General features: G+C 40.3%; 1 protein-coding gene across 6 annotated transcripts in view; it reads left to right on the forward strand.

Annotated features, from left to right (window-relative positions):
* The window catches only part of CRACDL (CRACD like), a 107,561-nt gene that overhangs the window by 63,010 nt on the left and 20,697 nt on the right, over positions 1-23,854 (forward strand). For 3 of the 6 annotated variants that reach the window (XM_038388140.2, XM_038388139.2, XM_043518994.1), the window contains exons 2-8: positions 2,170-2,246; positions 3,349-3,517; positions 6,784-6,919; positions 7,650-7,814; positions 8,504-8,572; positions 17,096-17,326; positions 19,506-21,132. In XM_038388140.2, the coding sequence (XP_038244068.1) occupies positions 2,180-2,246; positions 3,349-3,517; positions 6,784-6,919; positions 7,650-7,814; positions 8,504-8,572; positions 17,096-17,326; positions 19,506-21,132 (2,464 nt within the window). In that variant the 5' untranslated portion in view covers positions 2,170-2,179. Of the gene's footprint in view, positions 1-2,169; positions 2,247-3,348; positions 3,518-6,783; positions 6,920-7,649; positions 7,815-8,503; positions 8,573-17,095; positions 17,327-19,505; positions 21,138-23,854 lie in introns of all 6 variants that reach the window. The other 3 variants (XM_043518845.1, XM_043518812.1, XM_043518957.1) reach the window with 2 other exon arrangements.

The following is a 23,854-nucleotide window of genomic DNA, read 5'->3' on the forward strand; positions in this document are numbered from 1 at the left end:
AATCTATCATAAACCATTGGGTATTTTTGTGTGTGTGTGTGTATTTGTATATATAATATGTATGTATGTTTGTGGGGGTGGGTGCCAGTGATTGAACCATACTGTATATATAGATATATACCTAGCCTCTCCTGTATGGTTCAGTCACTGGCACCGCCCACACATACACTCAAGCCAAAACCCAGAAACCTCATAAATGCCACCCAAAGTCAACAGCTGGTGATGTCAGCAGGGCTCCGCAGATACTGAAGGTGGCACCCCGTGCTGCTGTCTTCCCTAGACAGCTCCCTGGGAGGGGGCCCCAGTGTCCAACATGCTTGACATCAGTTAAAATGGAAAGGGCTCTAGGACTCCTTTTAGTGTTTCCTAGAGAGGGACATATCCTCCGACTACGACTCCCAGCCTCCTGCTGCTCTGGCACTATTGCTGCTGTTCTCTGCCTCCTAGGGAGAGCTGCTCCTGGAAGTGGGAAGGCTACTGCCTCACTTGGTTGGGAGTAGACATGGTGTGGGAATCCTCTGTGGTACTAGGCATCAGGAGGGATTTCTCTGGTTGCTCCATCACTGCTGCTCCCTGCCTCCTGAGGAGATTTGGGGAGTTTCATAGGCCACTCCCGAGGGAGCTTCCCGTCCCATGCGCTCAGGGGTTGGCCATTCTGCTTCCTCATAGTTGTGTCTCTTTTTCCTCTCCCTCCACCCCACCCCATGTGAAGGGGCAGATAAGGTCTTTGGACAAGACCCCTGGCCTTGCTCCTTCACTGCATTCCTTAATCAGGCAAGTTACTGCACTTGCTGACTAACCTGAGGCACTCCCTTCCCTCATTTGCATGTGTTGAGCTCACTGGCTTCTCAGTGTTTACCTTTATTGATTATTAATTCTGCTAAATAATAAAAAAAATTAAAAACTCAGATTGATTCTGGTAGGGTTCATTTTCAATGAATTTTACTGGCCTGGTTGATGTAGAATGTAGATCCTGAATATGGCAGGAGAAGCATTCATGTTATTCTGTGATGGCAGTGACTTGGGTAGTGTAATGGTTTGTCATAGTCTGGCTCAAAAGTCCACTGATGTTTCAGGCAATGCATCATGTTTCAGGCTGGAGCAATCAATCTTACATTTCCATTTCTCTAAGTCCTTGAATTACGTGCCTACTATTGAAGCTTTCTCTTATTTTAGTGGTCCATGACAGCCAGGATCTGTTAGTTTTTCAATGTAGGTTCTGATATGGGCACCAATCACCATGGTATCTGAATATTTATCACGGTATTTGAGTCACAATCAATGGTATCTACTATTTTATACCATGTCTACCATGAACTGATGATTTTGGCAAACAAAGCCAACCTCCAGATGAGGAGGAAAAAGGAGCACAGCTGCTCTGAAATAGAATTTTAAATTATAAATATTTGTTTTGTCACCAAGCCTGGGACATGTATTTCTTTAGAAATATTTAGTAATTAGATTTTTTTTTTATGACAGAACTATGATTTAGGAATGGTCTTACTATTTTAAAAGAAAATCATTACACATATAATGAACTGTGATAAGATGTTCATTATTTTATTTTTGACTTATATTTCTACATTGTCCTGGTGAGTAAATGAATTTTAAAAAGGCTGTCACCCTTTTGTGAATTTGTCAAAAAAAAGAAACTATACAACAATGGGCCACAATCCCTTCAGTTTAAATTTAATTGAAATAAAATAAAACTACATTCAGTATACTTTTCTAATAGTATTTTTCCATGTAATCAGATGCTCTAGTTACAACAGAGAAGTTATAAGATCCCTAATAGGTAAGGAAGACAGAAACACAATTGCGAATAGGAAGGGAAATAGGCTGTGAATACTTTGTGAAGTAAATTCTCTCTGAAGAGATAGTTCACACACTATGGAAAAAGTTTGGGACCTCATTTTCTGTCAACTGAGGCCAGTGATAGAACTCTCATAGAATGAAATGGGAGCAGTATTGGGAGTTGTCTTATTAAGTTGCAACATCCTATGGAATTCATTCCAATATAACCTAAAGCACTTTGCCCTATGACTTATTTTTATCATTCTGGGTGTATACACTTAGGTGTATCAGTGTAAAATGGTCATTTGATGATTGTAAACTAACTTTTCTTTGAAATGAATAAACACCTTCCCCCACCCTTTTTTTTTTTTTTAGTGACTATCACATGAGTTCCACAAGGATAATGGATGCTAAATTGCGAGAGGCTGAAGGATGTGGTGAGGACAATTCAGGTACAGTGCCTTCTTTCCATCTGTATATGAAAAGTATTCATTTACTGTTAAGAATTCTTGAGTTTCAGTATCATTTGGTCTTCTCACAGTAATGATTCTATTTATTTAGGGAATGCGCTCATGCTCGCTCGCTCTCTGAGTTACAATTTTGGGACTTTTTCAGATGCTTAAATTAAAACACTTTCTTGGGGTGAAATTCAGATGTGGTGTTAGTAGCATAATTCTTTTCACTTCAGTGGACTTGCAGCATGTCTGAGTTTTGGCCCTTTATCTCTGGGGACTGTCATAATCTCTGCTGTTCGAAACGTGTGCCCATCCTGTATTAGTTTGCATGATGTCCCTGCAAGACACCTCTGCGAGTGTTTTGGGTTTTTGTTGTTGGATTGCTTTGGGTAAAACACTAATTTTTATCACAAGAAGATTGCAATTATCTCTATTTAAGCTCCCTCCCCTCTGAGCAGCACAGCATCACTTTTCAAGATTATTGCTTGATTTCTATTTTAATATTCTGAGAACCAATGAGTTACATAATTACCATTTAAAATATTCTGGATTTGTTATAAAACTGATATTATTAAAAGCATTAGCCTTCTGACACTGCATTTTCCACCTAAATGTGACATTTTTGCATTTAAATTAGTTTTGCCATTTGGAAACAAGCCTTTCCAGAACTTAACTGTTTAGTTTGCTAAATAACAACACTGAGTTTCCAAACTATAATTTAAATCTCTGCATCCCAGTCAGTTAACACAGTGGTTTTTCTTCATAGTCTAATTATATTAAATCTTATCTGAAGAGGCAGGTGGAAACAGAATTAGAAAAGATCCTATTTCCTGTATTATAGGTTATTTCTAACATGCCATAGGCATCACAATGCATTCCTCTAGCTAATAATAATAGTAATACCTTGCAATCAATTTAGACTTGAGAGACCTGTTAATACAAAAAAAAAAAAAAACAACAACCCCACATTGGGCCAGGTTGCTTCTCCCAAGAAAAACTTCTTATGAAGAAATCTAAGTAAAAAGTCATAATTCTCTGTTAAATTCTATTGGAATTTTAAAACTATCATATAGACTTTCCTTAATATTTCTTTATTTAGGAAAGAAAAAGTCAAAGTTCAAATCTTTCAAAAAGTTCTTTGGGAAAAGGAAAAGAAAAGAGACCTTATCATCTTCCGGGAGCATCACTCTGAAACCATGCCAGTCAGCTAGTGATGTCACAACCCCAGAGTCCAGGCACATTGACTATGATTCTGAAGATGAACTTGAGTAAGTCTTTCTTTTATTCACAAACAAACAAGGAATTGCTTTTCCAAAAGACATAATGATGTTTATGGATTATATATCCAAGTGCTTACCTCCAACTCTTACTCAAAAAGCTACGTTCTCAGGCACCTCTCTTTCTTTAGGAAAATACTGATGGTAATGGGGAAAATGCAAATAAATGTGAGTTACGTGCAACAGTTACTAGCATCTTATCTGAGGAGAAATAAACTTGATGATAAAGTTTTCAAAAGTGCCTAAGTCCCATTTTCAAAACTGACTCTCGGGAAGTTAGGTACCTCAATGGAATTTCAGCTCCTATGGAACAGATTTGCAAAGGTATTTGTGCTCTTCAAGATAGAGATAGGCACCTAGTGGAATTTTCAAAAGTGTCTAAACAGATTAGGCAGCTAAATGCCATTGAAACTAATGAGAGCTAGATGCCTAATATGCCTAGGCACTTCTGAAAATCTCACTAGGGCTTCTTTCTGAATCTTTAGGAATGTAAATGTTGTTGAAAATCTGACCCAAAGTCTGTTTTGAAAATGGGAACTAGGCTCCTAAATCACGTAGGTGCTTTTGAAAAGTTTTCCCTTATTTTTAATCTGTAACATGTAAACTATATGAGGCATATGGTGTAAAATTAAAACATTTGATTGAATATACAGACAGAGGGAAAGGTCCATTATTCATTGCAATGCACTGCCTTGAGTAGGGTTGGCTGCTCAGAAAGAAAGTTTTTGTTTTAATGGACAGCATTTCCTCATGAACAAGATTCTGGTTATTCCAGAGATTATATAGCAGAGGAAAAGAGATGCTATTTTTGCAAGTGTGGATAGATGCTGGAGATCGAACCTTCCAAAATGTACTGTCCATTAAAGGGACATTAGACAGTATTGCCACTAGGCAGCGCCACACAACCAAATAATCTTTTAATAAAAAAATTTGCATTCTGTAGTATTGGCAGTAGTAATATTGCTCCTGCTTGGTCTTTAATGTGAAGGCCTGGGTGTTACCCCAGAGTATCTAAACTGGCAGCAATAGGTACAGCAGAGTTGTTGCATTCTTGCTCAACAAAAATCCTTAAGAACAGTAATGGCCAGACCTTCCCTTCATGCTCTGTAATTCAGTCTTATCATGTGGCAATGTGTGTATAGCGCTCTGATCTTGCTCACATGCTGTTTTTGTTAAATAGTTGGTTTTTTTATTCTTTTTTGTATAAAAACAAAGGCAATAAAATACTCTGAAAGAAAGGAAAATGAATTCTCTCTCTCACAATTTGTTGGGACATTTGTAAATCTCTAACGCCCATCTGGAAGGTTTACATGTCCAGAAAGAAGATGAAGCAATTAGAAAACAAGGATACATGTGCACATATAACATTGCTTCTCCAGTTTTAGTCTTGTAAAATGTAGGTGCATAAAGGAGCTGTAACGCCCCTGACTGGCACTTACTTAGCAAATTGCTATAGATCTCTCTCTGACCTTGTCCGCATTACGGAGATCACATTTTCACTTAGATAAACTGTTCTTGTAATGTCTCTAATGTATGGGGCACAAGCAGCAGGCTTTCCTTCCTTCAGCCGCTGGAATACAGATTATCTCTTTCCACCTATTGTTTTATCAAATATATTTATAGCTACTACTGCAAGGAAAATTTCACTCTCCATTCATGTTTGCATTCCCTTATGTCCCTCTGGCTGTATCTCAGTTTCAGGGCTACACGATTTTGTTCTGATTTTTTTTTATTTACTGGTAGTAGTGTATATTTTTTTTATAATCTCTTCAAGATTCCAGTGCCATAGAAAAACTAATAGCGTAATCACATTAAGATTTGCTATATTCTTTGGTTTGCTTTATTTAAAAAGAAAGAGGGGGGAAGAAGCAAATCTATGTGCACACATTTCAGATCTCTAGGTGCTGTGATAGTACAAATAAATAATAACACCATCAGTTAAACAGAGGCAGGTACACAATTGCTAGTATTTTGGATGTCATTAGCAAGGTTACCAGCCAGCCAGTGCTACTACCCTGCCATACAATGAAAATTACCAGGACAGAGCATTACCTGAATGACCCATGGAACTGCCCAGCAGTTCTCTGGAGGAAACAAGGCATTTGATTCACCCTGTGCAACATTTGTAGAAGCAGTTACTTGCTAGTCCCCTCAGAAATAAGAAGTAAAATGAAGGAGTCTCACATCTCTGTGACAAGCCAACAAGCAGTGTCCACAAAAACTGTAGTCCACAAGCTCCAGTGAGACTAGCAGCATTGCATTCATAGGTTCCAATATTACAACTGGTTCTTCATGGGTGAGTCTATCCGCATGGAGTGTAGTTGAAGTCAGTGGGACTCCATATGATTAGAAGTGTCCACTCTTACCGATCCACTTGCAGGATCCAGGCCATAATATCCAGGGCTCAGATTGTCCTCTCCCCGCCTCCCACCCAATAAAAATTGCCCCACCAACTCTACACACAATTACCAGCCTTAACCTAGCAGATCCTAGGGGATCCATGGGAGTCTAAAAACAGGTCCCATATAGCCAATGTGGCAGCCCTTCCCCCCTGCCCCAACTCCACTGGAGTTGTCACCAGGATTCCTCTCTTTTCTCTCCTGCCCTCATGCCATGGCTTTCCCCTGAAGGAAACAGATCAGTGAAAATGTTGGTATAGGCTGGTGGATGGGCAATCTGTACATGGAGAAACTTATCAGGACTCAGAAGAGTAAAAGGGAATAAGTAGTGCACACAGATGTGTGTAAAAATTATTTATGGAGAAACCTTATCGTTTTAATAGAGAAGAAACTAGGAGGGTTCCATAGAGACTATTCTAAAAACACTTAAAATTTAATAGAGGACAATATCCTTTCCATAGTTTCTTTTTTCCTCTCATTCGGAATCCTATATAATTTTTAATTTTTTATTAAATGTTGTAGGATTCTTAAATGAAAACCCACTATAGAAATTATAATTATCGATTAAATTCTGTAGGATTTCACTTCCAGGATTTTAGTAGTCTGTTTTATCAACATTACAGATGTCACTGCTTTCAAGTTGTTTTCTTTTTAAAGTACTACACAGGTTTATTTAACTGTTGTAACCATTGTTTTCAATCAGCAATTTAGAATTTTAGGCATAACAAATGATAAGCAACATTTATCTGATATCTCCATTTACAAGATCCTCTTTAGTTAATCTAAGAATTAAGTATCCGGTAAAAGGATTAAAAAACCAAGCGTATACATGTTCACTAGCTTATTATATTATCCTAGGTCCCACACAGGTATTATGGGAAGCAGAGCTTTATCACATGACAGCATTTTCATTCCGGAGCCTGCGCAAGAGCCTGCTAGGCCTGTACGAGTGTTTTCTCAGGAAAACGTTTCCGATCGGATTAGAGCTTTGCAGGTAACACATTCTTTTAAAATATTAGAAATTAAGTTTCTTTCAAACTTGACTTTTTAGAATTGTCTGTAACTGAACATTTGGTTTCTGCTAAATAACAATAATTACATTAGGGCAGTGGTTCTCAAACTGTAGGTCGGGACTCCAAAGTGGGTCACAACCCCCTTTGAATGGGATCGCCAGGGCTGGCCGAGACTTGCTGGGACACAGGGCAGAAGTCCGAGCCCCAGGGCCAAAGCCAAAGCCCGAGGGCTTCAGCCCTGGCCAGCAGGGCTCAGGTTACAGGCCCCCTGACTAGGGGCTGAAGCCCTAGAGCTTCAACTTTGGTCCCCCGGCCCGGAGCAGTGGGGCTCAGACTTTGTCCTCCACCTCCCAGGGCAGTGGGGCTTGGGTGGGCTCAGGCTTCGGTCCCTTCTCCTGGGGTCATGAAGTAATTTTTGTTGTCGTAAGGGGGGTCGCGGTGCAATGAAGTTTGAGGAAACACAGCATAATAAGTGCATAATTTGTTAATCCGACAACATTACTATATCTTGATTCAATCTAAATTATAGTAGTAAGGTATATGAGCTGTTTGGTACCCAGGGAGAACCTGAAATGGAGGTGCTCCATGCTCTGGCACATAAAATTGTATCTTGTTGTGTAGAGTTAAAATCAAAATAAATCATTGGAATGGACAGAGTCAGATAATGTGGGAAAAAAAACATTCAGAATGTACTTCCATGTCATATTGCAGTTGAAACTCCAACACGGCATGAAACTGGGGCCTCCTCCTCCATTTGGAATTCGTGCAAAGCGGGGGGATGATGCTGGGACTAGTTCTGAAGATGATGGGTTACCCAGGAGTCCTCCAGAAATATCTTTGCTACATGAAATTTTAAGTTCCAGCACAGTAACAAGGGTGAGTAGATTGTAATATTGACAATCTCAACATTTACTGGACTAGACTTTCCTATTTGAGCATCCTTTTTTTGTGTGAAAGGGCAGGATAAAGGACTTAGTTTGCTGTCCTTCATCAAGTTTGCTCTCTCTTCATCAGAATTGGTTGTACTTCTTCAAACATCTATGCATAAAACCATATGGGTGATAGGCTGTCAGCTGCAGTAGCTCCTGGAGGAATGTTTGTGTCCCTCTTCTGTTTTGATTGTGGTTATATGCCAGTTATGTGTATTGGGTTATTATAGCCAGCCACTGTAGCAATCCAGAGAGAGAGAGTTTTCAGGAATTACAAAACAGCCAGGAATAAAAAACAGCTGAAAAATCTGTAGTCTCTTTGGAATCAGTCAATAAAATCAGAGCACTCTCACTCTTAACACTGTGTCTTCCGGCATGGGAAGAAAAAGCTTTCAAGAATTTGTAATTATTTTTAAAATATAATTTTGCTATGCAGTATTTAATGAAGCCTTCATTCTTTTCCTGCATCTCTTATGTTTTATATTTGCAAGGTCCTCACTAATTCTTAGAACTTGGTAGCAGTACTGGACAATAGCTTAGATCATCTCTGTGGGGGGGGGGGGTGTAAATGTTTTCTGTTAGTAACCATCTCATTTGTCATCTTTTACTGAATCTCTTCCTCATTCCATCCCACAGTTCTCTGACTCTCACAAGCATCCTAGCTCTTTGAGTTTAGCTGGAACAGGCAGTGAAGAAGAAGAGCAGGTAACTTCCACCAAATATATTAAGAAGCAAGCAACATATATGTTAGTCTTTTAAGGAATGTAAGGCATAAATATGTTACTTTGTTGCCTGTTTGCTGCAAGAACAACCTTTTGTATATACCTGTTTGCTTTTTTTAATGCTTGTCCTACTAACATAAAGAATTGCAACTTTTAATCAACAGAATTCTCTAATGCCAAAGAATTGATGATGATGATGATGATGATGATGATGATGATGATGATGATGATGATAAAAAGTCAAAAAGAGAACAAACAATTGCATTTGAACACCTAAAATGCAGGAATTCTGCAGAGGATTTAACAAAATTTCCGACTGCCCAAATCTATGGAGTTAGTTCATGGTCAGGATTTATTGGTGACTCCTGGGCATGAATTTTAGACAGTGGCTTTCCTCTTTTTATGTTTAAAGATTTTGTATGTTGTGAAGGCTATTTGTTTTAAAAAAATTCTTCATACTGTAATACTGAGGGATAATAATAGTAGTGGTAATAATGATGATGATAATAATAATAATAATTAAAGACCCCTTCTGGTATATCACCCATCTCAAAATCTCAAAGCACTGTACAAACATGAATGAATTTAGCCTCCAAACACATAGATAAACTTAGCCTGTGAGGCTGGTATCATTATCTGCATTTTACAGATGAGGAAACTGAGGCAAAGAGAGCTAAATGAGGTGCCCAAACAGAGGCAGTCTGTTGCACAGCCATGAATAAAACTCAGATCCTCTGAGTCCCAGTTCCCTGCTTTGACTACAAAACCACCCCATCCTCTTACATTGGTGCAGTAACACTTGGCCTGGTAATAGTGATTAGCATTGCTACTTAGGAGACCTGGGTTCAGTCTTTAGTCAGTACCTGACAAGCATGAGCTGGGAATTCTTCTGTGGTGATGTCTGCAGTCCTTGAGGAAAAGTGAATAGATGCCTTTTTTCAATCAGCACTAAATCATTCTGGTTGATTGAAAAGTGGTTTTGACAGGTTCTGAAGAGTCTCAGTTAGTCCTCCTCAGCTGCATTATCGTGGATGCAATGCGGGGGGGAGGGGTAAAGTGAGGAGCAATTTTGAGATGGGGGGAGGGAATTGCAAAGGAAAAATAAAAAAGCTGGCCAGTTCTAAATTGACTGTTATGTGATAATCATGCACAATATACTTTTAAATCCCATTTAGATGACACAGATTGCTGGCATCTTTTCCTCTTCACTATATATATTTCACATAAAACTATTTGAAATGCTGCTTGTTACTGAGCAAAGTGAAATTTTAATCCATTTCAGGAAAAAAGGAAATAACCCTTTTTTTTTTTTCTGAAAACAGGTGTAAATACATTATAAATGTGTTTTGGCCAATTCAGGAAACACCCAGAAAGTGGCACAGCACAAATGCATTCCTGCCAGTGCAGGCTTTAGCAACAGCTTCTAAGAGATTGGGCTTCTTTAGGAGAGGGGAGGAGACGTATCACCGCAGTGACAGTGCAAGACCTCCCTCCTGGGCTGTGGGAGGGCACATGCTGGGCAGCACGACCTGCTACACCCTGAAAAAGATGTAGCCAGAGTCGTCGTCCTCCCCATCCACAACAGCACAGCTTTGTTGGTTTGAAGAGGGAAGACTGTGTTGTGGCCTCACCTCCACTGGATACTCTCCCTTTGGGGCTGGCTCCCCTGCAGTGGCCTCACGCCCTGTTCTCACCAGTGCAGCCAGCTGAATGATGGTTGTCCCCTATCACTGTGCACTGCTTGGGAAGGGCTTTCTCAACCCTCCCCCCCCTCCCCGATACACACACACAAGGCCAGCCATACCCTGACAAACGATCTCTGCAGCAAATATACATCTGAAAGTCAGTTTGAATGCTGTATTTTAAGTGAAGCAACAGAAACTGTGTTCTTTATTTTCCTAATCTAATGATCAGTGTTAGGATTACCTAAGGTCTGATCTCCAAGTGATCAAGGAGAAAGGGGTGGGGAGGGTGGGCTTTCGGCATTCATGTCAGTCATTCAGGCGAGCAAGTGCTGTGCCTTTATCAAGGAGCTGAAATGTCAATGTATTCACTGTAAGGTACTAATGTGTAATGTACCCATGTATCATTGTTACACATTAGTCATGTTTGGATATCAAATTGCAGATATCATAGAGAAAACTTCAGTCCAAATTAGTTAAAACATCCCTTAGCTGGCATAACTGAGTTATCCGCCCCCCCCCCCTTTTTTTTTTAATATAGAATGATTGGAGATCCAGCTGTCACTGAAGTCTGTGGGAGTTTTTCCTTTGATTTCAATAGGAGCAGGAACAGATCTTTTATAGTCAAAAGAATACCTGTTTGGCTGCAGTGCATAAAGCAGTTTTTTGGCACATTGGATACAAATGCTGATTTTTCTCCATAAGCAAAATAAATATTTCACGGCTCTTATTTGAGAGAAACTATATATATCTATCAGCAGCCCACCATACTTAGATTCATAGATACTAAGGTCAGAAAGGACCATTCTGATCATCTAGTCCAACCTCCTGCACAGCACAGGCCACAGAATCTCACCCACCCACTCCTATGAAAAACCTCACCCATGTCTGAGCTATAGATTCATAGATACTAAGGTCAGAAGGGACCACTCTGATCATCTAGTCCGACCTCCTGCACAGCGCAGGCCACAGAATGTCACCCACCCACTCCTATGAAAAAACTCACCCATGTCTGAGCTATTGAAGTCCTCAAATCATGGTTCAAAACTTCAAGGAGCAGAGAAGGCTCCCTCCAGTCAACCATGCCCCATGCTACAGAGGAAGGCAAAAAAACCTCCAGGGCCTCTCCAATCTGCCCTGGAGGAAAACTCCCTCCCGACCCCAAACATGGCAATCAGCCAAACCCTGAGCATATGGGCAAGATTCACCAGCCAGATACCCAGGAAAGAGTTTTCTATAGTAAATCAGATCCCATCCATCTAATATCCCATCTCAGGGGATTTGGCCTATTTACCCTGAATATTTAAAGATCAATTACTTACCAAAATCCCATTATCTCATCATACCATCTCCTCCATAAACTTATCGAGTAGAATCTTAAAACCAGATAGATCTTTTGCCCCCACTGCTTCCCTTGGAAGGTTATTCCAAAACTTCACTCCTCTGATGGTTAAAAACCTTCGTCTGATTTCAAGTCTAAACTTCCTGATGGCCAGTTTATACCCATTTGTTCTTGTGTCCACATTGGTGCTGAGCTTAAATAATTCCTCTCCCTCTCCTATATTTATCCCTCTGATATATTTATAGAGAGCAATCATATCTCCCCTCAACCTTCTTTTAGTTAGGCTAAACAATCCCAGCTCCTTAAGTCTCCTTTCATAAGACAAGTTTTCCATTCCTCGGATCATCCTAGTAGCCCTTCTCTGTACCTGCTCCAGTTTGAATTCATCCTTTTTAAACATGGGAGACCAGAACTGCACACAGTATTCTAGGTGAGGTCTCACCAGTGCCTTGTATAACGGTACTAAAACCTCCTTATCCCTACTGGAAATGCCTCTCCTGATGCATCCCAAAACCACATTAGCTTTTTTCACAGCCATATCACATTGGCAGCTCATAGTCATCCTATGATCAACCAATACTCCAAGGTCCTTCTCCTCTTCCGTTACTTCTAATTGATGCGTCCCCAACTTATAGCTAAAATTCTTATTAATCCCTAAATGCATAACCTTACACTTCTCACTATTAAATTTCATCCTATTACTATTACTCCAGTTTACAAGGTCATCCAGATCCTCCTGTATAATATCCCGATCCTTCTCTGAATTGGCAATACCTCCCAGCTTTGTATCATCTGCAAACTTTATTAGCACACTCCCACTTTTTGTGCCAAGGTCAGTAATAAAAAGATTAAATAAGATTGGTCCCAAAACCGATCCCTGAGGAACTCCACTGGTAACCTCCCTCCAACCTGACAGTTCGCCTTTCAGTAGGACCCGTTGCAGTCTCCCCTTTAACCAATTCCTTATCCACCTTTTGATGTTCATATTGATCCCCATCTTCTCCAATTTAACTAATAATTCCCCATGTGGCACGGTATAAAATGCCTTACTGAAATCTAGGTAAATTAGATCCACTGCATTTCCTTTATCTAAAAAATCTGTTACTTTTTCAAAAAAGGAGATTAGGTTGGTTTGGCACGATCTACCTTTTGTAAAACCATGTTGTATTTTGTCCCATTTACCATTGACTTCAATGTCCTTAACTAATTTTTCTTTCAAAATTTTTTCCAGGACCTTGCATACTACAGATGTCAAACTAACTGGCCTGTAGTTACCCGGATCACTTTTTTTTCCTTTCTTAAAAATAGGAACTATATTAGCAATTCTCCAATCATTCGGTACTATTCCTGAGTTTACAGATTCATTAAAAATTCTTGCTAATGGGCTTGCAATTTCAGGTGCCAATTCCTTTAATATTCTTGGATGAAGATTATCTGGGCCCCCCGATTTAGTCCCATTAAGCTGTTTCAGTTTCGCTTCTACCTCTGATATGGTAATATCTACCTCTATATCCTCCTTCCCATTTGTCATGCTACCATTATCCCCTAGATCCTCTTTAGCCTTATTAAAGACTGAGGCAAAGTATTTGTTTAGATATTGGGCCATGCCTAGATTATCTTTAACCTCCACTCCATCCTCAGTGTTAAGCGGCCCCACTTCTTCTTTCTTAGTTTTCTTCTTATTTATATGGCTATAGAACCTTTTACTATTGGTTTTAATTCCCTTTGCAAGGTCCAACTCTACTCGACTTTCAGCCCGTCTCACTTTATCCCTACATGTTCTGACCTCAATTAGGTAGCTTTCCTTGCTGATCCCTCCCATCTTCCACTCCCTGTATGCTTTCTGCTTCTTCTTAATCACCTCTCTAAGATGCTTGCTCATCCAGCTTGGTCTACAACTCCTTCCTATGAATTTTTTCCCCTTTCTTGGGATACAGGCTTCCGATAGCTTCTGCAGTTTTGATTTAAAGTAATCCCAGGCCGCCTCTACCTTTTAGATCCATAAGTTCTTCAGTCCAATCCACTTCCCTAACTAATTTCCTTAATTTTTGAAAGTCAGCCCTTTTGAAATCAAAAACCCTAGTTGCAGATTTATTTTTGTTAATCCTTCCATTTAGTTTGAACTGAATTAGCTCATGATCACTTGAGCCAAGGTTGTCCCCTACAACCATTTCTTCTATGAGGTCCTCGCTACTCACCAAAATTAAATCTAAAATGGCATCCCCTCTAGTTGGTTCGGCAACTACTTGATGAAGGAATCCATCAGCTATCGCATCTAGGAAAATCTGAGCCCTATTATTATTACTAGCACTGGTCCTCCAGTCTATATCTGGGAAGCTAAAGTCTCCCATGATCACGCAGTTTCCATTAGTATTTATTTTATTAAAGACATTAAAAAGGGCTCTATCCATATCCAAATTAGATCCCGGAGGTCTATAGCACACCCCAAGCACTATCGTAGGAGAGGCTTTACTAGTTTTCTTCCCCAATGTAATTTTTACCCAGACGGAATCTGTCTTATCCATTGCATCGCTTCTTATTTCTTTACATTCTACCTCATCATTGATATACAATGCTACTCCACCCCCTTTACCTTTGTTTCTGTCTTTCCTAAAGAGCACATACCCTTCAATACCTGTAGTCCAGTCATGACTACTATTCCACCATGTTTCTGTTATCCCTATAATATCTGGTTTCACTTCCTGCACCAGTAGTTCTAGTTCCTCCATTTTGTTACCTAGACTCCTCGCATTGGTGTACAAACATCTTAATTTTTGCTGTTTGGACTCGCTCACATTTTGTACCCTATTAGGCACAGTCATTCTACAGCCAGTATAACCTATTAGACTAGTATCCACACTGCCCTCGCTCCTTATATACATTCTCCTACCCACGGCTGTATCCTTTCTTACTTCATCTTCTTCCCTCTCAATGCTAAAATCTGGCGTGGAGATTTTCTGGACATCTCCCATCCATCTCCCCCCAATTCCTAGTTTAAAGCTCTCTTTATCAGTTGTGCCAGCCTCGATCCTAGAAGTCTATTTCCTTCCCTACTCAGATGAAGTCCATCCTGAGAGAACTGACCTCTGTCTGTAAATGCCTCCCAGGGCCATACATCCCAAAGCCCTCCTTATAGCACCACTGCCTAAGCCATCTGTTGACAGTCATAATCTTGTCAGACCTTTGTTGCCCTTCTCTAGGAACAGGAAGGATCCCGCTAAAGATCACCTGAGCCTCAATTTCCTTAAGCGTCTTCCCCAGTCTAGCATAGTCTCCCTTAATACTTTCCAGCGAGAATCTAGCTGTATCATTTGTTCCCACATGAAGGATAATTAGGGGATTCTTTCCCGCTCCCTTTAGGATCCTTTTCAACCTCAGGTCTACATCCCGTATCTTAGCACCTGGAAGACAGCACACCCTTCTATTCTCAGGATCAGCTCTAGTTACAGGCCTGTCTATTCTTCTCAATAAAGAGTCCCTGATCACATAGACCTGTCTTTTCCTGGTGACAGTGCTATTCTTCAGTCTCTCCCCTGTTCCCTCTGGCTGCAAGTTCTTTCCATTCCTATTTTCCCTTACAATCTTCTTCAACCCATCCTGTATCCTCCTGGGGCTCATATTTGGTGTAGTCTCCCTTGACTCTTCCCCTTTTTCTATAGGACTAGCCTCTCTTCTCTTCTTCCTTACCCTTCCACCTTCAACAAGTACCTGCTGAGCCCCTTCTTCATTTTCCAACTCTGCAAACCTGTTCCTAAGCTCTATTTCTCCTTCACTAGCCCGTCTTTTTCTCTGCCTGGTTCTTTGAGTCACATGTTTCCACTGACCACTTTCCTCATCCAGTCTCTCCTCAAAATTCCCCAGCCCTGCTTCCATCTGTGAGTCTGAGCTTTTCCCTTCAGATACCTCATATCTTTGCTCCATCATCTGCTCAAACCCCTTCCTAAACTCAACGAGACTTTCCACCTGCATCTCCAAACCTCGGGTCTTTTCCTCCATCAGCTCTATCAGACAACATTTCATGCAGAAAAAACTCTTACCGGTTCCCCCCTCCAGGATCATGTACATACCACAGCTTCCACATCCAGTCATCCTCAATGTGTCTTTCACTAAAGGAGTCACTCCCACAGCTGCCTCTGTATCTGTCATCTCCTTCCCACCTAAATCCTGTTAATCTGGGAAACACAAGCCACACCAAAAAGACCACACACCCCCCAGCAAAAGCAAACCCCAAACAAGCACCACAAGCCAAACTCCCCTTTCAAACTCCCCTGTTTAGAGCTCTGTTTGCTAGCTCCTGTGCCGCTGCCTGACTGGCTGGCTGCCTTTATAGGGCCCCTAGTCAGAAGCCCCACTCCCTAAGCAGGGCTCAGCTGCTCTCTCAGCACAAAGCCCCTACACACACACACAAATACTAAAAATACAAAACCAAGTACAACTACCTTCTCCTCCAACAGAACTCCCACTCAAAATCCCCTGTTTAGAGCTCTGTTTGCTAGCTCCTGTGCCGCTGCAGCTGTCTGAGAATGAAGGGGAAAACTGCAATAAGGGAATATACTTCAGTTTCAAGCTGCCACAGGACTGCTATAAACAGTGATAAGAGATCATTTTAAAGTTATAGCTGATACCTTGGCAATATCCTTTTTTTTTTCCTTATTTTGAATAATTTAATTATTGAAAAAGAAAAATCACTTTTAAAAATTCATTTTGTAAGATGATCCTAATTTCATACCTGAATGGTAATTGAGAATTATGCATAAACCTTGGGATTTATATATTAAATTTATGGAAGCCTGAAAAGTTGAACTCCTCTAGCAGGAAACTACCAGATCCTAAAGATACCAAGAGCATTATTTCTGGATAGATTGTTGTACTGGTTGGAAGTTCCAGGCTGCGAGCAGGCAATGATACTTTATTTTGGGGTGCGGTGGGGGGGGATATGAAATATTCCATTTGGGGTAAAAACTTCACAGATTTTCCTAATGGAAATAAACTGAAAAAATGCACTGTAGGTTAAATATTGGGAACACTAACCTTTGACAGTGTTATCTTAAAGAGAGGGTTGTAGGATTGGAACGGGACGTGGCCCTGTATGACTGGAATGCAGAAGGGTTCTAGCCTCATAGGTTGTGGGTAGGAGTCAGAAAGGGAGCTGACCCAGGAGGATTGGCCTTTGAAGTTTTTCCTAATTTCCTTTCTCAGATGTGTTGACTCTTTTTTCATTTGTTTTAGGTCTGCTATTTAACGGTGACGCATTCTTTTCCAAAAGACTGGATATTGCAATCTTCTAGCTGTTAAAATGCAAAACTGCTATCACAGTATTTCATGTGCAAAAGCTAGTAATTGCAGTGCAACTGAAATAAAAGTAAAACAAAAAAACAAAAAAAAACCCCAAATCCCAGTAAATAAGGTTTTTCTCTGTAAAATTCCTATTTTCATTGATTGATTTCATTGTTTGATGTTTTCTTTGGGTTTTTTTTTTTAGGTCACATCAGGTCCTTCTTCTAGGCCCCACTCTACAGAAGGCCAACTATTCCCTAGGCATGCAAGTGCTAAAACTATATCTCCCCAAACATCTGACAGCAGCATCTCGCCAGCAGCTGATTTTGACACTCCGCCTGAATTCTCCACTTGCTTGGATAATTCTGCTGCTAAACACAAGCTTTTAATAAAACCACGGAACCAGAGATCTAGTAAAATGAGAAGACTTCCTTCGGTAATTGTAAAAATAAACAGAGAACTCAGCACTGACTTTAACCTACACATTCTTACTTGACTTGCCATTCTTATTTCAGCCTCTATAAGCATGTATTAAGTAGTGCCAGAGCTGTGAATGGATACTTCATTGCTTTCTAATCACTAATGTTTAATAAGCGTTGTGTATGCATCTGGAATACAGCCCCTAAGGGCAACGTATAAACTGCACACTGCGAGAGGGGATTACTTGTTAGTTCTCTTGATATAAGGATTTATGGCTACATTTCATTTCTTCTTAAAGTTACCATGAGGTGCTATTTCAGTGTTTAACCGTGATGATAAAGTTGATGCTCTAGTAGCATTTGTTACTCATTTTTTAAAAACCAGAGCATAACTTGATTGTAACATATTTTTGTGGATGGAAATTTGGTCTGTCAAATCTGACCCTTTAGAAAGAATTTTGTTGTTGGGCTTTAAAAAAAATCCCCGAGGCAACTGGGACATTTTTACCTTTAGAAAGGCACATAAATAAGAGATCACATGGCCTATGAGTGGGAGCCAAATTCTAGTTCCTGGGAACATTGTGCATTCCAATCCCCTTTATGTGGGGCTATCCAATCACTTAACCTTATGTGGCTTCACCAGCAAAGGTGGAAAATTGAGCAAAAAATATGCCCTCGCAAAAAAACATTTTTTGTACCCCAGTGAAGTTTTTCTGAGTAAAAAAGACAGCCATTTGAGAACACATTTTTCTGACTCTGTCTCAAATCTTGATTTTTTTTAATTAAAATTGTACAGGCTCTTAATACATTATTTGCATTAGTGTGTCTGGATATTTTGAACCTTCTTTAAGACATAAAGACATTAATATCATTTTCCCCCAATTATGATGTCAAGAGGATTTGTTGTTTTTTCAAAACCAGTAAGCAACTTTTGTGCTTGGGAAAGCAATCTTGAGCTATGCATAATGACAATGCAGGCTGTATCAGAGAAGCATGAAAAGCAGCCATGGAAAAGGCTATCTAATCCATTCCTTTCTGCCAGTGCAGGAGTGTTGCCAAAGTATAGTCACTATTGCTTTGTCCAGTCCTGTCTTAAATAACCAGTGATAGAGCCTCCCTGATTTCCCTTGGAAAGCTTTTGCACTGTCTAATAGATCTTACCACTAATTTTTTCCTCATACAATTTTGTCTGAGTACTTCTGTCCTAATCTACATCCTGTTTTTATATTCCTGGACCTTTATTTGGCATAGTCTACATTTTATACTGAACTAGCATGGTAACTTTGTTGTTCCCAAAACTGGGAGTAGAATGAGACGTAAGTCACTTTAGAATGCAAGCTTTGTAGTCCTCAAATTAGTACCTACATCTAAAATATGGATTTACACAATAGACTATAATGGTTCAGTAAGATAACAAAGGCACTGTATGAAAATGCATATTCCACAGGTTAATAAAATGCTTTGAAATAATCCTGTATATTCAGCCAGTTCTAAGTACATATTTACAAAAGCTTACCTGATGTGTTATCAAAAGACCTCCCAAATAAATAGATCCTTTATAAGCTTTTGTGAAATATTTTTAACTCTTAAAAGAAAACAAAAGCTACAAAAGATTGGAAGGGTGTGTCACAATTTGACTAAAGATAAGAAGACCATCTGCTGTACGTTATCGTATTTAATACTTTTATTCTGCTATTCCCTTTGCATAGACTTGCTACTCCAAGGTCAGGCCTTACAAAGAAGGGTTTGTGTGATGTGTAATAGCATGATGGAGTTGCTTTTTGCCACTGGAGCACCACAATGTAGCCAAATTGCACTGGTGAATCCAGCCCCAAAAACTTATCCCCAGAGTCCTACAGCTTCAGCTTTGCTGGATATTGGCTACAGATACAAAGGCATCAGAGGTTAATTATGTAGGGGCAGGAAATGACATCTTCATTTGATTTCTTGATAGTTTGGTTAGAAAATTATTATACATATACATAATACAGCTTGCCAAGCATAATACGATGAAATCAGCATATAGTACTTAAATATAAACTAATTAGCTATGTGTGTTCAAGACAGGGACTGTCTTCCTCTATCTTTGGAAAGCAGTTGCCAGACTGTGGGCTCTGCCACAGTCTAAACAATAAATAAAAGTGTGTGAAGTTATAAAGAAATAATAAAATCTTAATACTTGTTTGCTCTTTATAGCGGACCCAATCAGAGTCTCTGAATGACTTGAGCTGCACCCCAGAAGAAGAGGAGCACGATGGAAGAGAGATGCTGACAGACTTGACATATGAAGTCTTCACCACCAGCCACCAGAAGCTGACACACAGCACAGCTGTGACAAGTGATGTGGCCTCCTGGCAGAGACCTGAAATGCCTAAAGACTTTCCCCATGGCTTGAGACACAGAGACGAAAGGCCTCCCACACGGCAGTTCACTTTTGAGTCTGCCATTGTACAGGAAGCCTCATTACACGAGAATAATCCTGAGGGCTGCCAAACTATGCTGGAATTAACACATTCTGAGTCAGATTATCCTTCTCCTTTAGAGCCTAAAGAAAAAGTAATCACCCTGTATCCCCCTCCGGATAGAGAAACACAAAGGGAAAAAGAGCCCTCGGGAACACTGAGTGAGTCCACCAGGAATGTGTGTGATGTGTCAGTTAATACTTTAAATCAAGAAAATAAACAGTTTTTTAATGGGTCTTCAGTGAATAATCTGCTGTCTGAAGAGGATACTTCAACCAGTACTGGCAGTTTTTCTTGTTTGGGAGGGCCAGAAAAAAATGTACAGAAGGATGGTCAGATACCCATGGAAATTTCCTGTAATAAGGAAACAAAGGAGGAGTCTGCTGCATTGCCAGCTTGCAGCAAGCAGTTACCTGAAGGGTCTTCTCAGCTCACAGACTCACCCTGTGTTTCTTCTGACATCCTACAGCCTGTTTTGTCATTGCAGCTGGGGTCATCTGCTTCCTGGTCTCTGGAGCAAACTGCGCCCACTCAAGAACTAGCTGCATCTGACAAGGAAAACAATCAGTCCCTGGGACACAGGGAGGCAATTTGGGGGGAAAAAACAGAGAAAGCTGCCAATGAACTCAGTACCCTGAGAAAATTTTCAGTGTCATCAGCATGGGAGAGACCAAGAGCTGGCAGCCTCCACCTGAAAGAAAACTCAGAATGTGAAAGTCCATTAAGCGCCAAATTACCCCCGTCAAAAACCAAGCTCTCTTCAAGAAATGAGAAGTTGAAAGAGGATGTGCAGTTGGGCGCGGATCTGCAGGAGGAAAAAAATTGCATTAAAAAGCAAGTGTCACTGGCAGATTCTGACTCTGAGGTCACGGACAAAGCAGCAGACAAAATGGTGGCTGGCTGTGTTTCTCAGGCCATTGATGCAATTCCAGTGGTATCCCAGTGCCAACCACGCAGTGAAGATAAAACTCCTTTTCAAGTAAAACTTAGATCCACTTCACTGTCCTTGAAATATAGAGACAGCTCTTCACCAGAATCGAAGGGGTTTAAAAGATACAGTGCAGAGATTAATTTAGAAAAAGAGGGATTGGCATCACTTCTAAAAGGTGAAAAGGCACAGATCAAAAAAACTGCTGATGTAAATATCAATGGCTCTGTGAATGACAACATAAAATCTAAAACAAAGCCCTCGGAACAGCTTAGCACAAAACCTCCATTGCCTAGGAAGCCTGTTTTGCAAAATGTAACTAATGCAAACAGTAACGTGAACGTGGAGAAGCAGGAAAAAGTCACTAAATCTCCTGAATCCAGAAGTAAAGACAGAGACTTGGGGAAAAAATCATGTCCTTCAAAAGTGCCTGGTAAGACTTCTGATACTTTTATATAGTTGTCTAAGCTCATTTGAATTCAGAGAGGGGGTTTTTTATGGTCTTGAAAGGTATACTTCTCTTTGAAACAATGAAGATGACTTCTAGCAGTAACACATTCCTTACATTTGTTCCTTTGTACAGTTTACTAATCTGTTTGCCAAAGCAGAAGCATTGTATACATGCAGATGCAGTTTAATAGAAATTAAATGTTGCAACAAAAAATGAGAAATTAAACCTCTACTATTTCTCAAAGGGAAAGAGGGAATGATATCAGCAAAGTAATGTTTCAAAATCATTTGAGCTGATCATATCTCTTTGACTTAATGGAAGCCATGCGAGATAGTCTGCAAGTTCAGTCTGCAGCAGCATCCCATCTGTGCTAATGAAAAGTTACCCAGTGAAGTGGTATTTCTTTTCTAGTTCCAAACACTCGTTTTCCTTGTGGTCACTGATACTGACTTAGGCCCAGGTCCTCAACTGTATTTTAGGTGCCGAACTCCAGTGAAATACCTTTGAGGATCTGACTGTTAGGCCCTGATCCTGCAACAAGCCCAGGAGTCCATCCACACAGAGGCAATTGCAGGAATGGACTCTTAATAAGAAATAGTGAAGCTTTTTGTAATGGCCAGGGTACTGGAAGAGTAGAGTTGCCAACCCTCCAATATTGGCCTGGAGTCTCCAGGAATTAAAGATCTTTAATTAAAGATTATGTCATGATTAAATCTCCAGGAATATGTCCTACCAAAACTGGCAACCCTATGGAAGAGCCAAGCTCTGATCCACAAACCTATTTAAAAGAAAGTCCAAGGGGGGTTAGGGTACTGTGCAGTATGTTAGAATTTTTCAAAATCATCCCTTCTACCAGAGCAAGATGAAAACATGACCCTGAATACCCTACTGGCCACAGTCTGATTTCTCATTGAGATTTCTCTGGTAAGGTAACAGGAGGTCTAATGGAATTGTTGCACATTTTGAATTTGTGTATTTTAAAGATTAGCAATATTTTTGATATTGACTCTAAAAAGGTAGCTAGAGATTTTCACAACCAGATTTGTTGAAGTACAGAGATAGGTCCAAGTCTATATCTGAATGTGAACTTCTCCAGTTCAGTGCTATTTGGAGTTTGTGGTGTTGTTTGGCCCAGTATAGAAAGACCTGAGACCCAACTCACCTATTGGCCAATGTTCAGGTATATGTGGCCAAATCAGATGTAGTACTGTGGTCCAAATCTACTAAAGAGCTGATTTCTCCTAGGTTTAGAATGAATAAGGATTCTGTATTAAAACAAAACAAAAAACCCCCACAACCAACAGACATTTTTAACATTCTTTTGTAAGCATATTTTAGAATACATGAAAAATTGTTGCCTGACGTGACATAGAGCCATTCAATCTGGTTAGATTTAACTCCTCTTTTTATCTGAAAACCAGGGTTTGCTCATGACAATGATGTAACATTTCATTGCCGTTGCAGTAAAATGATAAATAATCTTACTGGAAAACTTGCAGAAAACTTTACTGGTTGCTCTTTAGTTATAGGACATTGACACTGAAAATCACATCTCTTTCTGAAAATGTTATGCTTACTAGTTTGCAACTTAAAGGACTGTAAATGAAAGAAGTTAAATTGTTTTCATTGGTTCCAATCTTCAGCTGTTGTAAATCAGTGTAGTTCTGTTGACTTCCAGGGAGCTGTGCCAATTTATACCAGCTAAGAATCTGACCTAGCGTGTTTACTTTGTGTATTTGACAGCCCTTTGTGTACAGCCCAGTTTTATGGTTTTGCTGATGGGCCTTTGTACTTCCTATGTCACATGCTATTCTACTGACCACATTCTCAGGCAGCACTGGGGATGTTGGGGGAGCTCAAGTGCACGTAATTCAGTAACAGAGCTGCTGCTGTTTCTCCATTTGGAGCCAGGATGGTGTCTCCTTTTCCCAGGACCCCTGCACTGAGCCAGGAAGCAAGAGCAGCTGGGAGGATGGCCATGGTGGTCCCTATCTTCCCTCTCCAGACTCCTGCACCAAGCTGGGGAGAGATGAAAGCTAAGGGTGGGGGGAGGGTATACCTACCAGATTCCTCACTCCCCAGACTCTGGTAGTGTGCCAGGAAGCAATGGGAACCTAGTGGGGAAGCTGGAGGTGTGGAGGCTCCCTGGAGCTGTTCTGCAGTTCCTGAAGTTGGGAAACCTTACCTCATTGTTGTTTAGGAGGCTGGCAAGCAAGCTTGAGTGTGTGGTTAGGAGTGGGGGTGGGGACAGACACATTTAGCAATGCTGCTCTCAGACCTGTCCTCTCTCCCTTGCTGAGAAGGCCTTTATAGATATTAGCATAGAAACAGAAAACCCCTTATCAAATATTTTTACTGGCTTTTTTTAAAAAAAAGTCATATAGTTGAAAAGCATCTGTCAGAGCACCCGTTAAAAAATCAGCCAATACAAAAAAATTCAAGTTAATCACGTTCATTTAACAGGAAAAGAGCTGTTGGAGCTGCAGGATAGTGATTCCAAAAGTAACATTCTGCAGGTGCAAACAAGCCTTTCAGGGTATGGATGACTCAGACCTCTGGAAGACTCATCCTTCTTTTTAATCGGGATATTGAAGGAGTTTACTAATTGTCTAGCATGCTCAGCACAATATTTATTCATGGTCTCCCATAAACTCCTTTGAAAGGTTTTATCATTGCTTGCTCACTGTAAACAAGACTGGAATAG

This window comes from Dermochelys coriacea, chromosome 1 (assembly GCF_009764565.3).
Source record: "Dermochelys coriacea isolate rDerCor1 chromosome 1, rDerCor1.pri.v4, whole genome shotgun sequence".
In the NCBI taxonomy this organism is placed as follows: domain Eukaryota; kingdom Metazoa; phylum Chordata; order Testudines; family Dermochelyidae; genus Dermochelys; species Dermochelys coriacea.